At 50.1% G+C, this 16,004-nt stretch overlaps 1 protein-coding gene across 2 annotated transcripts in view; it reads right to left on the bottom strand.

The window, feature by feature from the left end:
* Nucleotides 1–9,169: 9,169 nt before the first annotated feature.
* PLXNA2 (plexin A2) overlaps nucleotides 9,170–16,004 on the bottom strand; it is a 160,975-nt gene continuing 154,140 nt past the window's right edge. For both annotated transcript variants that reach the window (XM_040535550.1, XM_040535551.1), the window contains exon 32: nucleotides 9,170–15,342. In XM_040535550.1, the coding sequence (XP_040391484.1) occupies nucleotides 15,247–15,342 (96 nt within the window). In that variant the 3' untranslated portion in view covers nucleotides 9,170–15,246. The remainder of the gene's footprint in view (nucleotides 15,343–16,004) is intronic.

The following is a 16,004-nucleotide window of genomic DNA, read 5'->3' as shown; positions in this document are numbered from 1 at the left end:
ACTAACCGAACTGCAGCAAATTTGTGCTTGTCTTCTCCTTTTGCCACTGCTTCAGTAATACTTGGAAGAGTGGCACAAATTTTATAACCTTGTGATGAAGATTAAAAAATAAAGCCCAGTAAAAATCCTTGTGAATTATTGAAACTGTAGCTCATTATAATGGTAGAAGCGAGCCTTTATTTTCAGTAAGTGACATGGGAGCAGAAAAATGGCAGGATAATGATGCTCAGGCAGAACATTTATTTCATTGTGATAGAGAAACGTAAAGTTTATCACTTTGATTACTATCCTGATTTTTTTTGTGCACCCAGCTTAGACGCCAATAAATCTCTGTGGGGGTTTCTGATGCTCTGTGCCACTGGGACCAGCTCCCTGCCCAGACACAGAAAGCTGGACCTGACCAGGTGGTGCTTGGTGCTCCAGCACACTGCTGGAGCCTCTGCCCTGCATCATGCGCCTGGTTCTGCCCAACACACCAAATTCGTGCCAGCCTCTACTCCTCAATTAGCAATAGAGAGCTCTGACACAAAGACATTGGGCTTGGACAAAAGACAAGCTCAGGATTTATGAGGTGAGGTCTCACCACTGGGCAACGCCAAGCTGAGGGAGCGATGCTGTAGATAATTGTCAGACCCAGCTGCCAAGCGCCTGAGGGGGGAGCAGGAAGGGGACTTTTTTTTTTGTGGCCCGCTTTCTTACAGTCAAGGAAAAACACCACCTGCCACAGGCATGATCCTTCCACCTAGACCTCTGATGAGCCACAGGCAATGGCCACAGCCCAGGTGACCCGAGAGGCTTCCACCTGCGGGAGATGCCAGTCCCGAGCAGGGAGCAGGTTACCTCCCCGCCTGCTGCTCCTGCAGCAGTGCTGTTTATGCTGGCATTTCCTCTCTCCTTTGGGTATGTTTGCATGACACTTTGCCCACAAAACATGTCAGTATGATGCACGGTGTAAGAGTGACATAACTTCTATCAAGGGGAAATTTAAGGCTTAAGTGCCTTTAAAATGCTGGCATCACTCACCATATGTGCTAGCTCTCTTAGAATATTACACCCATTATATGTAATTCTTTCTCCTCTTGGAGAAATATTAGCATGTACTTTTCTCCCCGTCAATCACTTTTTTGACCTTTGCATCATCAGCTGTCTTTAAGATGGTCACATTTACGCTGATGTCTGTGCCTTTCAGAGCCTCTGCTAATAACACACCATGAAGCCAGTCTCGAAATAGGATTCTTGTACATTTATGCAGCATGTTCCCTTCAGGGAATTCAAGCTGCTTCAGACTCAGTACTGAGGCTCACATCTCTCAGCAGAGAGAAGCAGCCATCACCAGGGCAGAGGCGAGCTGAACCATCCCTGTGCTCAGCCTGCTCCCTGGGGACCCTCGTGCTCCAACACACACTTATCCCACCGCTTGGGTAAGTCTCACTCGTGCTGCACCCGCCACCAGTTCTTGCAACGTCCCAGCCATGTTCCCAGCTTGCATTAAACACAGCACGAGCCTTTCACAGAGATAAATTCAAATACTTCTAAAGCCAGTTCACTTATGATCCTTTGCCTCTCTACATAAAGTTTTGGTGTTGTTTACTGTTTGCCCTGGTGCACAGCTACAAGTCAGACCCCAAGCATCTCGCAAAGACCAGGCATCTTGGGTCACAGGAGCGAACACAGCACCCTCGATCTCTGTGACTCTTTCAAAGAAAGGAAGGGGAGGGTAGAGCATACTGCAATTTTCAGCATTATTCAAGTTAATCATTCTTTTGTCAGACATTTAAGCAAACACTCTCATCTATATTCACACAAGCATGAGGAAAGCACGGTCAGATCGAACTTATTTACCTGGAGATGTGGAAGCAGAAGCGTTTGGTTTGCTTGTTTTTCACACAGTCCCTCGCATACATCTCCCTTCTCATGATTTGAGGGGACTGCCAAATTCAAACTATTATTATTTTTTTAATCTTTGGGATTATCAGGACTAAAGCCGTGGCACGCGGCTCACTCTGCATGAATCCCTGAGCCCATCATTAACATCTCCTTACCCGCACAGAAAGGATGGTGTAAGGATTGCGTTTCATTGTCTGCATGCACGGGGGCAGACACACGGGCAAGGCATAAACCGGCGAAAAGCAGAGCCGGACAAAAGCAAACATCCTGCAGCGAAGTGCTTTAGAAATAGAGGTCCCATTTCACTCCGCAAAACACTGACCCTGCGCCAGCTGCTATTTATTTGCCGGGTTCAGCCGGGGAGCGACTGCAGGGCTGCGGGAACCTCCTGGGGGGCCGCGAGGGGGCGGTGGGGAGCAGGAGAAGGAGGAGGAAGAGGAGGAGGAGCACCAGCAGCAGCAGTACGAGGAGCAGTTGCAGGAGCCGCCGCCGCCAGGCCGCGCTGCCCCGCGCTCCCCTTGCCCGGTGCCTTCGCTCGCAGAGCCCCCGGGCTCGGTTCCCTCTGCAAAACGCCCGGGACCCCCCGGGAGCGGCTGAGCCGGGCCCTGGGAACCCCAGAACAGCAGCAAAGAGGCTGGGCAGTTATCAGCTGCATGCATCAGTTATCCCCGTCATTGCTCCATGTGCACCAGGTGAACCACCCCACGACGCTGCTCACCATTGCCTGGCCCCTGGGCAGCGCTCCCCAACGGGGCTGGAGGTGGCCCCACTGAGAAATCCCCGTCCTTGCCCTGACTAGGAGGCTCTGGCAAGAGCTGTTCGGTTTAATAAGGCTCTTTGTGCAGGTGTGTGTGTTGCGTGGCTGCGTTTCTGGGTTGTGATTGCGATAACAGATGCTGGAGGAGAGAAAAGTTTTAATCCTGGACCTCGGCCTGCTCATTACGGCCTCTGCGAGCTGCCACTTGCACCCCAAAGCTGCTGCTTAATGAGCCTCACTCAGCAGCAAGAATCAATTAATACTCAAGCACCTTGGCTTGGTCCTGGTGAATGCAAAGCCACGGAGTTAAAGCAAAAACAAGCGGAAAGCAAACCCGGTGAACTCGTCCACTGCAGGGCAGCCACAGCAAACCTAGGCTTGAGCTGTGCTCCTCAGCCCCGCCGTGTCCCACACCCTGCTCCTGTCCCAGCCATCTGCAATATTTCAGGTGGCTTATTTGTGAAACACGTGGTGAGAAGGAAATTAAGAACCCCACTATATGTAAATGGGAACCCGTGCAAATGTGGCTGCCAAGCTCTGGGGAAGGAGCAGCTGTGATTTGCCAGGCCAACCAGAAAATTGAAAAAAAAATGTTTTACAAACAGACAGAGGGCATGTGCCTGCATGCACACAGGTGTGTGGGGTGGCCTGACTTTGGGCAGGTGGCAAGTCCCCTCCGTCCCTCCCAGGGTGACCTGCGGTGCTTGCCTGTGCTGCAGCAGAGGATCTGCAGCCCCTCAGTGCTCCTGTCCCCTCTGCCAGAAAGCTCATCTGTCCCAACAGCTAGGAAGGGTGACTGAGGGAGATGTGGTCCATAGCTTTGAGCTGTGGGACAGGGAATGGGGCAGCTGGAGGGCTCCTTCCTTTCTAGGGAGCTGGCTGTAGGTTTAACCCCCTTTATATGTGAGGACACCCTTGGTGGCAGGGCTCAGCAGATATGGGAAAACTCAATCCACCTGAGGTGCACGTGGATGCATTTTGTCAAGACTCGTCCTGCAGCTGGACTGAGCTCTCTGAGAGCAACACAGCTGCAGAGAAGCTCCACTGGTGTCCAGGTGCCCAGGGTCAGGGGCCGTGCTGGAGGCAGCAGCCCATCAGTGCAGGGTGAAGGGGATGGCAGAGAAATGCCTGTGAGCATCGGGCTGCCCGCCAGGCTGCGGCTGAAAGGCATGCTCCCGGAGGCTCTCCAGGGAGCTTCTTGCATTCTTCGCCCACCAGGACTGGATGTATTTCTTGCTGAGGGTTATAAGAATTCACTTACACTCTAATTTAATGGGGTGTCTTAAACGTGTATTTAATCACAGCATTAAGGTAACAGTCAGTGCATTCAAACTGGTGATTGCAAACTTCTTTTCTGAGCGGGCAGCTCTGCTGCATCCTTATTAATCCAAAAATCATATCCATATTAATCACTCCACAGGTTATTACTCAACTCATAGTCATTATCAAGCAGCTAATCCTCCAGCCCATGCACGGGGGTATCGGCTCCCCCCAGCCGGCTCCTCGCTGCTCCTCTGCAGATGGAGGAGGACTTTACGCCATTTCAGAGGTGTGGCCTTGGGAGCCAGCTCCTTGCAGAGCCCCTCATTTGGCAGCTCCGTATCAAAAGGCAGTTGATGTATTGTGTGCCTGAATGACGGCTTTGGCTGATACTTGCAATTAGCACAGTGCTGAGACCACTGTGGATGCCATGCCAGTGCACACCAAGCCCCAGCAGCACCCGGCTGGTCCAGCCCCAGTGGCTCTCATGTGCCAGACAGGGATCTGCAGCAGCGCCAGAGGGTGAGTCAGCTCAGCAGGGGTGGCTTTATCTTCTTGAGGCACCGAGCTCTTTTATATGGCTGTTGTGGAAGAGGTGAATCCAGGAGCTGCTGGCCAGGGCGGTAATTTCGGTGCCAGCCTTGCAGCCAGCACAGCGCTGCTGGAGCCACAGGGCCATCCTCCTGCTGCTACCTGTGTTGGCAGGAAGACCAGACCATGAACAAAGCAACCCTTTGATTTATCTCTCAAAGTGAATTTGAGTATTTCTGGGGCTTGATCTCCTTGCTTGCTTTACTTGCTCTGTGTGAGTAGCCCTGAGCCACTTCCCTCCTGGGCAGGGTGCTCGCACTCTGACCTGCGCTTCTCAAAGGCTAAAATGCGACCTGTGCGCACATAAAATATGCATGAGGTCTGTGACCTAGTCTATAAACTCTGGTACAGCCTGAGGCAATGCCTTTGTGGTGAGCTCAGAGAGAGCGCACGTTCCCATTGCAGAAATCAAATGAACGCCACAAGAAAGCTTCAAACCTCATGCAAGTGCAACTCCCGCCCCGAGATCATCCTGGTACTTCCCTCTGTGAAAGCCGAACACGGCAAAAAAAAAGAACTTTCAAGCATTTATATCATCCCCTCAAAGCTCAGTCTAATTGCCATCAAAAGAGAAAACACCTCCCCTTCTCTGGGCAGTGGCGGTGGCTGGAGCAGAGCGATGAAGGTGGTGGCGCAGGAGGCAGGCGGCCCCGCGCAGCCCCGGGCACCGCAGTGTGGCCGGAGCTGAGCAGCAGGGATGTGGCTAATGAGGGTGGTGGTGCCCGGTGCCTCTCTTCCGAGGCACTCTGAATTTAATTAGGTCTCCCAGCACCTGCATACGGGATGGGAAGGGAGCACCATTATGGTTTTTGGAAAAAGGCAGGCAGGTTGCTCACATGGTGAGTCAGCAGTGACGCTGTGGGTGAACCACAGGGAGAGTAATTCTCTCCACTGAAGGAGTAAATGGAGGGCGTTTATTGCTTTGAAACACCAGGAGGCTGCAGCATCTCCAGCATCAGTGTGTGTGGATGTGGAGGTCCTGGTATTGGGCTCTTGGCTCGAGGCAGCAGCTGCGGGGACGTGGAGGGGCTGGCAGGGCTCTGCAGCTCGGGGACAAGACCCCCTTCAGAGGGACGGAGGTGCCTGGGCTGCACGAGGAGCACAGCGAATCCCCACAGCTCTTCCTGAGGTGGAGCGAAGCAAAGCAAGCACACTGAAAGTGTAATTTCAGGTTGTATTGATCAGTGCTGGTTTTGTTTTCAACGGGCTGCTAAGCAGAAAACTCACGTTTCATGTTTCGGACTCCCAAGGGAGCCTCCTGCTCCCTTCCCAGCCCTGCTCAGAGACAGAGGTGGTGTGGGATGAGCTGGAAGCACTGGCAGGACACACACACATCCACATGGACCCAGTGACAGGGCTGCAAAATGTGCCTTGAAGGAAGTCTGGATGAAAAGAACAGCAGAGTTTTACTAGGCAGAGAATGGGATCTGTTTGTAAATCCCCAACCGTTACTCCTGGCGCTCAGTCCTCAGACTAGAAAGCCTATTTCCAGAAGCATTAAGGGTGAAATGGCAGTCATAAAACTCCAGTAATCAAATGTGAAAAGAACGGCCCAATTCATTAGTACCTAGACAAGCTGATAGAGACATTCTTAATTATCAAATATTACCAGGGAGTTAATTTTTACCTGAGTTGTTTAAGTCTGGCCATCCTTCTTTTTTCTTAGACATTTTACCATAGGGCAGCATCGAACATTTGTAATTAGATTCATTCGCTGGAGTTAATTACGAAGCAACAATAAAACCCGAGTGCTTTCCATTTTTGTAAGTATTATTTTGAGCTAAAAACAAATCCTTTGTTTTGGCACTGATATTTGTAATTTCAAGCTTTACATGAACCCTGGGATATGAGCAGACACATTCATTCTGCATTACGCTGCACATCCATCTTACATTGCGTTATAAAACATTCTCATTATTTTATATGCACATGCTTGCACCAACATAGCTACATACTGGAGCAGCTCCGTACTGACCCCTCCCAGGACCAGCACTGGTCCCTAAAAACAAGGACTGGCTGAAGTTCTGGACTTGGTATTTGTTGAATGCGTTTAACTGTCTGCCACACAGAACTCAAAATAAATTTCCATTACAAATGAGCTAGCCACTTACATGTAACAACACCACGCATGCTTTTTGGAATAAAAAGCAATAGATTTTTGTGGGTTTTATTGTCAGTTTAGGATAACTGTCTGATTATATACAATTATATGTCACCCTCTAGCTAAGCATTCACAGAAGTGAAAAGATGCTGGAATTTAAACAGGTCAAAATTAATGTCACAATTGCATTTGATAATTAAAAGTGTCACCTCCATTAGCTCATTTTGATAACTAGGCTTGAAAAGCCAGCACCGGGATGTCCAAAATGCTCTCCACTATTTACAGAGAGAGAATGATTTGTAAGCAACAGGCAAATGCTGTACATTCGGAAGGGGACATAGCGGCTGGCCTGGGGCACGCAGCAGGTGAGCACAAAGCTAGGATGGGGACACCAGGGGGACTCAGTCCTGTTTTGCTGCTGTTTCAAAGCCCTGGCTGGTGTTTGTGCCGAGGCAGGTGATGAGTGTTCCCGTTTCAGGCACCTCTCGCAGACGAGTGATGCCAGCGGGTGCCCCTGCTCCGTCCCCACCATGGCGAGGGGGCCCAGGGCAGCTCCGTGGAGGCTGGGGATGGTCCCAGGCTCTTTGGCTCCGGGAGGAAAATCTGCCAGAAGCAGTAGCTGGGGTCACCAGAGCCTTTGCTGGCCCCAGAGAAGATCCTGGTGCAGGGTCAGGGGTCAGGAAGCAGGATTTGGGCTCCACAGAGGAGGACCGGGGCATCCCAGCCTCACCCTGGCCTCTCAGAGGACCACAAGGCCAGAGGTGCTGCTTCAGCGATGCCTTCATTTGTTTGTGGCTCTTCACTTCTCTACCTCGGACACGGGAAATGATTGAGGGCTCCAAGCCATCTGTGTTTCATATAACCTTTATTAAGCATCACTTGACCTTGTCAGTGCTGATAAAGCCCTGTGAAGTGCATGCCAGATAAAATGTGATTTTAATTGAGTATACTTATTATATTAAGTATATTAACAAAGCACAGATGAATACAAATGACCCCCCTGTTCAATGCTTTTGATTCACGTTGGAATTTCTTTCGACTTTGCTGAGCTGAAGGAGTCAATCACCTCTCCAGGGCTTCACGTGGGGTGGAAACGTGCCCTGCTGCATGCCTCCGACGCCTCTGCCAAAGATCTCAGCATCCCTGGATGCTCACTGCAAAATGTCACACCCCTCTCCTCCAGCCTTTTGGAGAGCTCTGGGAACCTCAGTTCAGTTCATGTTTTCTCCTTGATATAAATTTAGGCTAACCCAAAGCACAAGTGAAAAACAATCACCTCCTCTTTTATTCTCTGGCTCCAAAAATCATGCAAAAAGTCACCCTGTGGTGGGCCAACACTCAGCACTGCAACAGTTGCAGGACCGCAAGCACGGGATTGATCTGCAGAGCCCAAAATCTGCTGGCTTCAAGCAGGAGAGAGCAGGATGCGGCCCAGCTGCCTTCCTAGGGCTCATGTCAAGCTTTGCTCTCGATCTGAGGGAAATAAGATAAAATGACCCGCCTGAGGAGCAGACTGTCTCGCTGACATATTTGCATTAGCTTCAAATAGGAGAAGCTTCACATCAGCCTGTTAGCACGGCGCTAAAACAAGCGGACTTGGTGTCAAATGGCTGCGTAAAAACTACATCTTGGAGCGGCACTGAACTCCCTGCTGAGATCCACGGCACATTGTGCCTTCCCCTTCCGGCTCCGATTTATCCTTTCTAATACCTAATTTAAAAAGAAAAAGCTAAGATCCTTCAGAAAGAGCACTGAGACCTCTTGTTCCAGATCCCATGTTTCTTTTTTAATGCTTCCTTAAGGGTCTCCATTTTTCTGTCACTTATCATCATCCGGAGTAATTTGGGGCTGTTAGAGAAAGTTCATTGCTGTAATTGCAACCATATTGGTCATTAAAGTTGACAGACAGCTGCTGGAGAAGTCACTTGCTGATTCCTATCACTCAGCAGATGCCTCTCAGCATTTGCTCAAATGTTAGCTTGAATTTATGAAATGGAAGCAAACACATCGTACCTTGAGGACTGATCGTTGCAAGGAGGGGAAAAATGAAGAACTCACCCAGGCCTGTTATTTGTAAGCAGCACTCGCTCCCGTTACTTACTGCGGTCCGTCTGGATCCGCAAGCAGAGGTGCTCCTCGGGGGACACCTCAGCCCTTCTGCTGCTCTTTCCGAGATGACAAACGAGCAATTCTCACTGGACCTTTCTGAGCTTGAGGACGTTTAGCAAAGATGCCAAAGCCCTGCATCAAAGGACCTGAAAAAGCAGAGGGGGATCCCCAGCCTCACCTTGCCTGCGCCCCGGGGGGATGGTCCCTCCGACCCTCGAGCATCCACCAGCAGCACCTCGGGGAGCACTGAGCTTTCCAGTTGTTAGGAAGAAATGTTTCCTGCTGCAAAGGCAGAAGTTGCTTTCTGAAGGCTGGAGGCTTGTCCAGCCCTGTCCAGATTTCCAGCTAACCCCTTTTGGTTGCTGTGATTCAGTAAGCCAATATTTCTCACCGATGTCCTCAGCTTATACACGAAATGCTACCCACCGTGTTAGAAAATAAGGCCCCACTCAGGAGGGTTTTTTTAACCAGTAAACTTTATTTATATATAACAACAGTACAAAGTGAGTCCTTGGCTTGCAAAATAGGAGTGTTTCATATTTACAATAGGTACACAATAATATATTAGAATAATAACAAAACCCCCTTTTTCCTTGGAACATTTTTAAATACTTAAACTTTCTTACATTTTTTTCCACAACACTTGTAAAAACAACAACAAAAAAAAAAACAGACAATCATCTTAAAAAAAAAAAATAATACAGAACTCCAGTGTGTCAAGTATAATGGGGAGGGGAGGAGCCAGAGAACAATACGGTGGAATGGGTACGGATACGAATCCATTTTTTATTCCTGCCAATACACAACCCCCTAGAACTGGCATTAATTTTAAGGAGTGGGGCAGAAAAAATAAGAATCTGTTGCACGACCGATACCTCTACATTCTGCGACACCACGGGGCCTCATTTTGGGGGATATCCCAGAAGTTTTAGTACCTGTGTTTTCCCTCCTGCTTCCCACTGCTTCTCATACAAGCCCCGAGGTGCCGTCAGCACAAACTCATCGACACGAGAGGGATGTTTTGCTGCAGCACCTCCTGCAGCGAGGAAGTGACAGAACAAAGCCAGCCGAGCACTTGGGTTTGTTCTGCCGGCTCCTCTTCCAGGCGCCTCTCTGCTGTCCTGTCGCGAGATGCAGATGTCTGACGCGGAAGCTGCTGCACAAACTTCCAAGCTTATTCAAAATGGAGGCATTAAAAATCTCAAAGGAAAGGCCATAAAGATTTTGTGTTTGAGTTGGCAGCCTCAGGAGGCCCAGAGAGTTTGGGGTACTGTCCATGAGACTGATGGTCCCTGCAGATCTTCTGAGCACGTTCTTGCTGCAGGGATGTACATGTTGTCACTCATATTCCACTTTCACAAAGGAAGAAGGGGATAACATGGGGGCACATGGGGACAGGAAAGAACGAGCACACAGAACACGGCCACAACCCTTCTGCTGCGTTTGAGCCGAGCCGCCTGGGCTGCTCCTGGAGCAACCACGGCACCCGCAGCCGCCGGTCCCTGCCACCCTGTGCCACCCCGTGCCACCAGGCTGCCCCAATGGCTGCTGACCCCACATCCCCATCCCGATGTGGCTCTGCAGCTGGAGCATTGCCCTTCTCACCTAGAACATGAGCACCAGGCACATCCATGTCCTTCGAGCAGAGACTTCCAGGAGGAGAACATCGGGTCAAGGACTTCCCTCCTCTTCCCCCATAAAACCAATCTGACCGACTTATGTTTAAACCACACATTCAGGGTCGCTCAGCCCAGCAGATCCTGAACAGCATCTTTTTTTGCAGTGCACACCCGTATCTTTTCCTCCGATTATTTCCCCACTCAATGTCTAATTAAATAAAGAAAGCATCCTGTCCATGTGGGTGCTGGGTGGCCTGGAAGCTGTCAGCAGCCCTTCATCTCCGGCCTCCAGCCTGCTGGTCCTGGTGGCCTTGGGCAAAGGCTGGGTGGAGCTGGGGGCGACGGGGGGGTTTCACCGAAGACACATTCACGACACAGACCGGACGGCTCACCTAGCTCTACCTAGCACGCAACTATATACAAGGTCGCAGTTCCCTGCGTTATTGGCTTGCGGTTTATGGTACAAATGCAATTCTGAAACAGGATGGCTGAAGCTTTGTGGCATTGTAATGTGCCTTTGATGTCAGTTATTTAGCCTTCTCTGAACGTTTTTTCCTTCTCTCCAGGGTACAGTCACTCCCGACTTTGCCCTGTCGTCTCAGCTTACTCATGTCAGGCTCTTTGCATCTCGTTCAGGCTGGTGAGCTGAGTCCTCGTGGCAGGTGAGCTCTGACAGCGCTGGGAATGGGGTGGAGAGGAGCCAGCAGCAGGTGGGGACGTGGCCAGGCTGCTGCCAGGAGAGGCCCAGGAGCATCCCACGCTGCCCGAGGCGCTCCTCGTCCTCGCTGCCTGCCCGCCACTACTGGAAGCCAGACCTCGTCCGTCCATCTGTCTGGCCACGGGAGGAAGGATGCGCTGCGAGCCTTCGGGCACAGGCACAAGGGACTTGCACTGAGGTGCTCAGAGCCAGCATCGTGCAGGAACACAACCCGAGAGCATTAGGTCCTCTTGCTTTTGTCCTCCAACTGAAGCATAGGTATATCATGACATTTTTGGTGAAGTCTGTTTAAAGGTAGGGTAGTTAGCCTATGTGGGGGTGGGCCGTTAGGATTTTAAGACAGTGTGTTGAAGGCACTGCTGTGATGAAGGTCTCTGTGGCCACCATGTCGAGCTGTCGCACTCGCCATCCCCGGGTGTCCCAGCACCACGAGCACAGGAGGGCACGGCCACACTCTGTGTCAATCCCACTCCTCGGTGCTGGCTCCTGCAGGTCTTCGTGAGACTATGGGCCAGTCCAAGCTGGAGCTGGCAGAGCTGGCTCCTCTCCGTGCTTCTCTCTCCTTTAAACATAAATTCATCTTTATGGCAAAGCACTTGGTGTCCGCGTCCTCTGTACTTCGGTGGCTGCAGTGTCATGGTGCTCCACAGCGGGGCTCATGCAGAGACAAGATTGCCTAGAAGTTAGACTCTTGTATGTGGGTTTTTAATAAAGGCTTTCAACGTGGAGAAGCGTTTGATTAGCACCTTGCTCCCCCTTGGAGTGGGTGCTTTGATAGCTTATGAGCAGAAGATTAAATGGAATTATTTAAGCAGTGACACCAGACAGAGAGATTCCAGAAAGTGACGTCTCCCACTTTGATGTCAAAATACCTGAAACGAAGTGAGCTGGAGAATCGCAACACCAATCAGCCTTGCAGGAGGAAGGGGGCAGTGAGAGGGAGGTGAAATCATTTCATCTAAGACAGTCATTGCCCCCTCCTGACCAAAGCTCGAGTCCAGTTTGCTGCAAGCGTGGCAAAAATGCCGTTCTGAGCTTCCTCCTCCCAAAGGAGTAACTGGAAAGTCGGATGCAAGCAGGGCAATAGATCACAAGCGCTTTGCCCCAAGGGGATATGTTGCTTCATTCCATGTAATTGCCTGTAAAGATCCATAATTCATGTCAACCACCACAAGTAGATGCTTGGTAGATTATTTATAGGCCACCCCTTCAAGTCAGCACCGTGCCGTTCCCTACGCCATCCTTCTGAGCCTTTTTAGGCGATGGAAGAAGAGATGTTTCTGCTGCTTCCCTTGGAAGCCAGTCAAAACTCAATAGCCTACTCTTTTGCAAAGTGCTCCTGTTGGTTTCCCTTTCCTCCTCTGTTTAACTTCCTTCAACAACACAGAAAATAAACTTAATTGTCCACCTCCCTCCTTGGCGCTCATGTGTATTCATGGAATACAGACCTCTTTTTAGCCAGCTTGGGCGCGGTTGATTCTTTTGATCCTTGCTCACACATCAGCCCCTCCGGGCTCTGCAGTTACTTTTACTTTTCCCCTCACCTTCACCTTCCAGCACAACCCCAGGTGTGCCCGCCCTGCACCTTGAGCAGGGCCCTGCACGCAGTGGTCGCGCTGCTCATGGGCAGCCTGGCTGGCAGGCGAAAACCCTGCAAGTAGAAGAGAAGAACACAAAAAAAACCCGAGGGCCTGGCTCAGGCTGTCCGGCCAGCACGCATACCGGCGTCCAGGCGATGGAAAAGCAGGTCTTTGCTTTGGGCAGTATTCATATTTTGTGAATCCTGTGCAAATAACTACTCAGATTAGCAGAAGTGTTTGGAAACCGTTTTGAGTGCTCTCTTTGGGTTTCGGAGTACCGTAAGAATTTGGTGAACAATCTGAATATGAATTCTCAAAACAAGGACCACAACTAGAATATCTACTGTATATATCTATAAAATCACCCACGGAAACCTCATGCTGGATCTCTGTCAATAACAATAAGAGAAACCTGTGAAAAACTCAGACCTCCTTTCATAAGGAGGATTTCATAATAGCAGCAGCTCCACAATGATGGTGTGTGCAGCTGGGCTTGGGCTGCCAGGCGTTAATGGGACAACCTTGGGCATTTCCTCCTTTTCTGCCTCTGGAGCTAGGTTTCCTGTGCAGCAGAGGGATCCCTGGGAAGGGAATTCTCCCTGTGACAGGCAGTCTGCAGCCTGCTCTGTCTCCTACGGTCTGTGCCAGCTCTCTCCCTGTCTCAGTAAACCAGAGCCCTCCAGTCACACAGCTCAGGCTGTTGTAAATGTCAGGAGCTTATTGCACGAGGCTGATCGTTAGTACTTCTCCCACACTGGTAATAGGGCCCAGAGAAACTCACAGAAGTGGATTACCAGAAAAAAAAAAGTGGGCTTGACATGGCTTTCAGCGAAAGGTAATTGCAACAGCAAGTTTCCTGAGACATCTCGATGCTCTTCACTGTGCTAGCTCCCCTTGGGACCACACTCCTGGTGCTCTCCTGGCTCCTTGAGCAGCCGTGGGGAAGGAGGGGCGCCTAAAAAATTGGTTTTCCTTTACTGCACGCGGGCTGCAGACTGAGGTCTGGGCTGGGACTGGCCAGCGGGCGCCTTGGCCATCCCACCCGGTGGCCAAGAGGTCCTGCTCCCCTGGCACCGAGTTCCCAACCCCTCACAGCCCAGATATCCCATCATCTGGCAACAAGGACAACCGGTCCTGGTGCTGAGCGGAGCCCAGGAGCAGCTTTGCTGCCTCTGCCCAGGTCCCATGGTCAATGCCTCCATCTGCATCGTGTCTAATGGCCCTGTCCTCCCTGCTGCAGCCTTCGCAAACATCAATATTTATTACAGAGAGAAATATTTACAGCGTTCCTTCCCCTCCTGGCACTCTACAAAGGGACACATAAGCTTTGGTGTCTTTGAAAGAAATAACACTCAGAGACATCTGCCTGTCACTGGCCACAAGAACACGTGCCAGCAGGCCAGCTAGGAACTGAAGATAACAACGAGACGCTCAGACAGACACACAGACAGCAGTGCTAGCTGGCACTTGCAGTGCTGGTTATGGTTTTCCCTTGCCTAGAGCAAAGATTTCTTTCCCCTCCCTCATGGAAATGAAAGTCCTGGCCCGCGGGTGACATCGCGTGCACTGAGACCGAGGAACTCGGCCGGAGCCTGCGCTGCTCTGTGAGTCAAACAGGAGAACAATAAATACGCCACCTCGCTACCTCTAGCCTCTTCAAGTATCGCTCACTGTAAACATCAGGTTCGTGGTTGTTTTACTGCAAGAAGTCGGGGCGGCTGCCACCAGGCAGCACGGGCAGCCCCGATCCATCCTCGCTGCCGGAGCACCGCCACGCCGGGGATGGGAAAGGGGAAAGCACTTATATCACGTCCCTCCTCATTCAACAGCAAATGGGATTTAAAAAATATATATATATATATTGACACTATATAAATACATAGATAAAGCTGGATTTCAAGACAGGTTGGATGATTGGGTAGATTTGCAATTCATGTAAAGTTCCTTCTAGTGCCTATAGGTTACTCAGCCACTGAACCATTTCTGGCTAAATTGTTATTTCACTTGTGTAGAAAGGTGTGGTGCAAACTTGTGCTCATATTTTTTTTATAAGATCCCAAAAGAAGATTTCAGTTTTCCAGACTTTCTGATTGGTGTAAGAGTCCATCTGCAGAACGCCTGAGCCTCATCCTTGGGGGTCGGGCGAGGACAGGATTCAGGACTGAACCTTGCTGCCAGGATAATCTCTGTGGCCTCTGTCGTTTTTGCCCTGTTCCTTTTTCCTTTTTTTCTTCTTTTTCTTTCTTTTTTTTATTTTCTAAAAAAGAAAAAACTTTAAATAAAGTTTTATTTCCTAATATACATCAAATGATTCTCATGCAAAGCAGCAGTCAGGGAGACGTCCAGACTTTCCAGGTTCCTTCTTTCCATGAATAATGGAAAAAATAATCCATCTTCATTTGACTTTGATTGAGATGCTTTGTCTTTTTTTTTTTTTATCTTTCTGCCTTTTTGAACCAGATCCTACATGATTTTGAATGCAGTCAGTCCTTGGGCCAGTCTCTGCTCTCTCTGGATGAGCCTTGGCATTTACGTGTGCCTTTCTTGCTTGTTCTCCCTCTCGAGCCCCGAGCGTCCGTGCAGTACTCTTGCCCCTTGCTGTCTGTGAGCATCGCAGCCTTTCTTCAGCTCTCAATAGACATGGCACCGATAAGTTGCTCTACTTTGTATGACAGACGCTGCCTACGTGCCTGTTCATCTTGTTCCAAAGCTCCAATGAGCTGGTACAGGGAAAAAAAAGGAGAAAAGAGAAAGAAGTCAGTGTGAGGGAGAAGGGGTGGACAGGGGTGGGTGGCAGCAAGATGCAAGCAACTCGAAACGCGGGTCTGTGTTTCAAGGGACAGACAGAAAGTCAGTGAAAAACACGGGATAAATCAGGTCTGGGGATAGCCTGGGAACATTTCTGGGATGGATGCACAGCACGGCCACCAAAATGCCCGGTATTTCCTCAGGAGCAGCTGGCAGTGACAAAGCAATACAGACAATGCTTTCTCATGACACGAAGTGATGAGGTTTTCCAGTGACAATAAATCCCTTCCCTCGGCTTTGCCCCAGTAAAGAACCTGGAATAACAAATGGCAAAGCAACGCAATGAGTGCTTCCCCTCCGCACAGCCGTGCTCGTTCATTTGCTGGCCAGCTCGGAGCATGCAACCAGCACCACACAGTCAGTCCCGCTCTTGTACCTTGAGCTCCACATTTCTTGTCTCATTTAGCATGAAAGTTATCAGATTTTAAACCCTAATCGGAAAATAGCTGTGGCATTGTATCACAAATGCATACATGCAATTAAATTACAAAACCCTTCCTTTTAACGGACATAATTGCAAAATAGGTTTTTCTTACACTGAAATGAAGGGGTGGAACAGATGGCGAGAACTTGG

Source organism: Cygnus olor, chromosome 24 (genome assembly GCF_009769625.2).
Source record: "Cygnus olor isolate bCygOlo1 chromosome 24, bCygOlo1.pri.v2, whole genome shotgun sequence".
Taxonomy (NCBI): domain Eukaryota; kingdom Metazoa; phylum Chordata; class Aves; order Anseriformes; family Anatidae; genus Cygnus; species Cygnus olor.
Note: the sequence above shows the minus strand (reverse complement) of the source record. Positions and strands in the feature narration are given on the sequence as shown.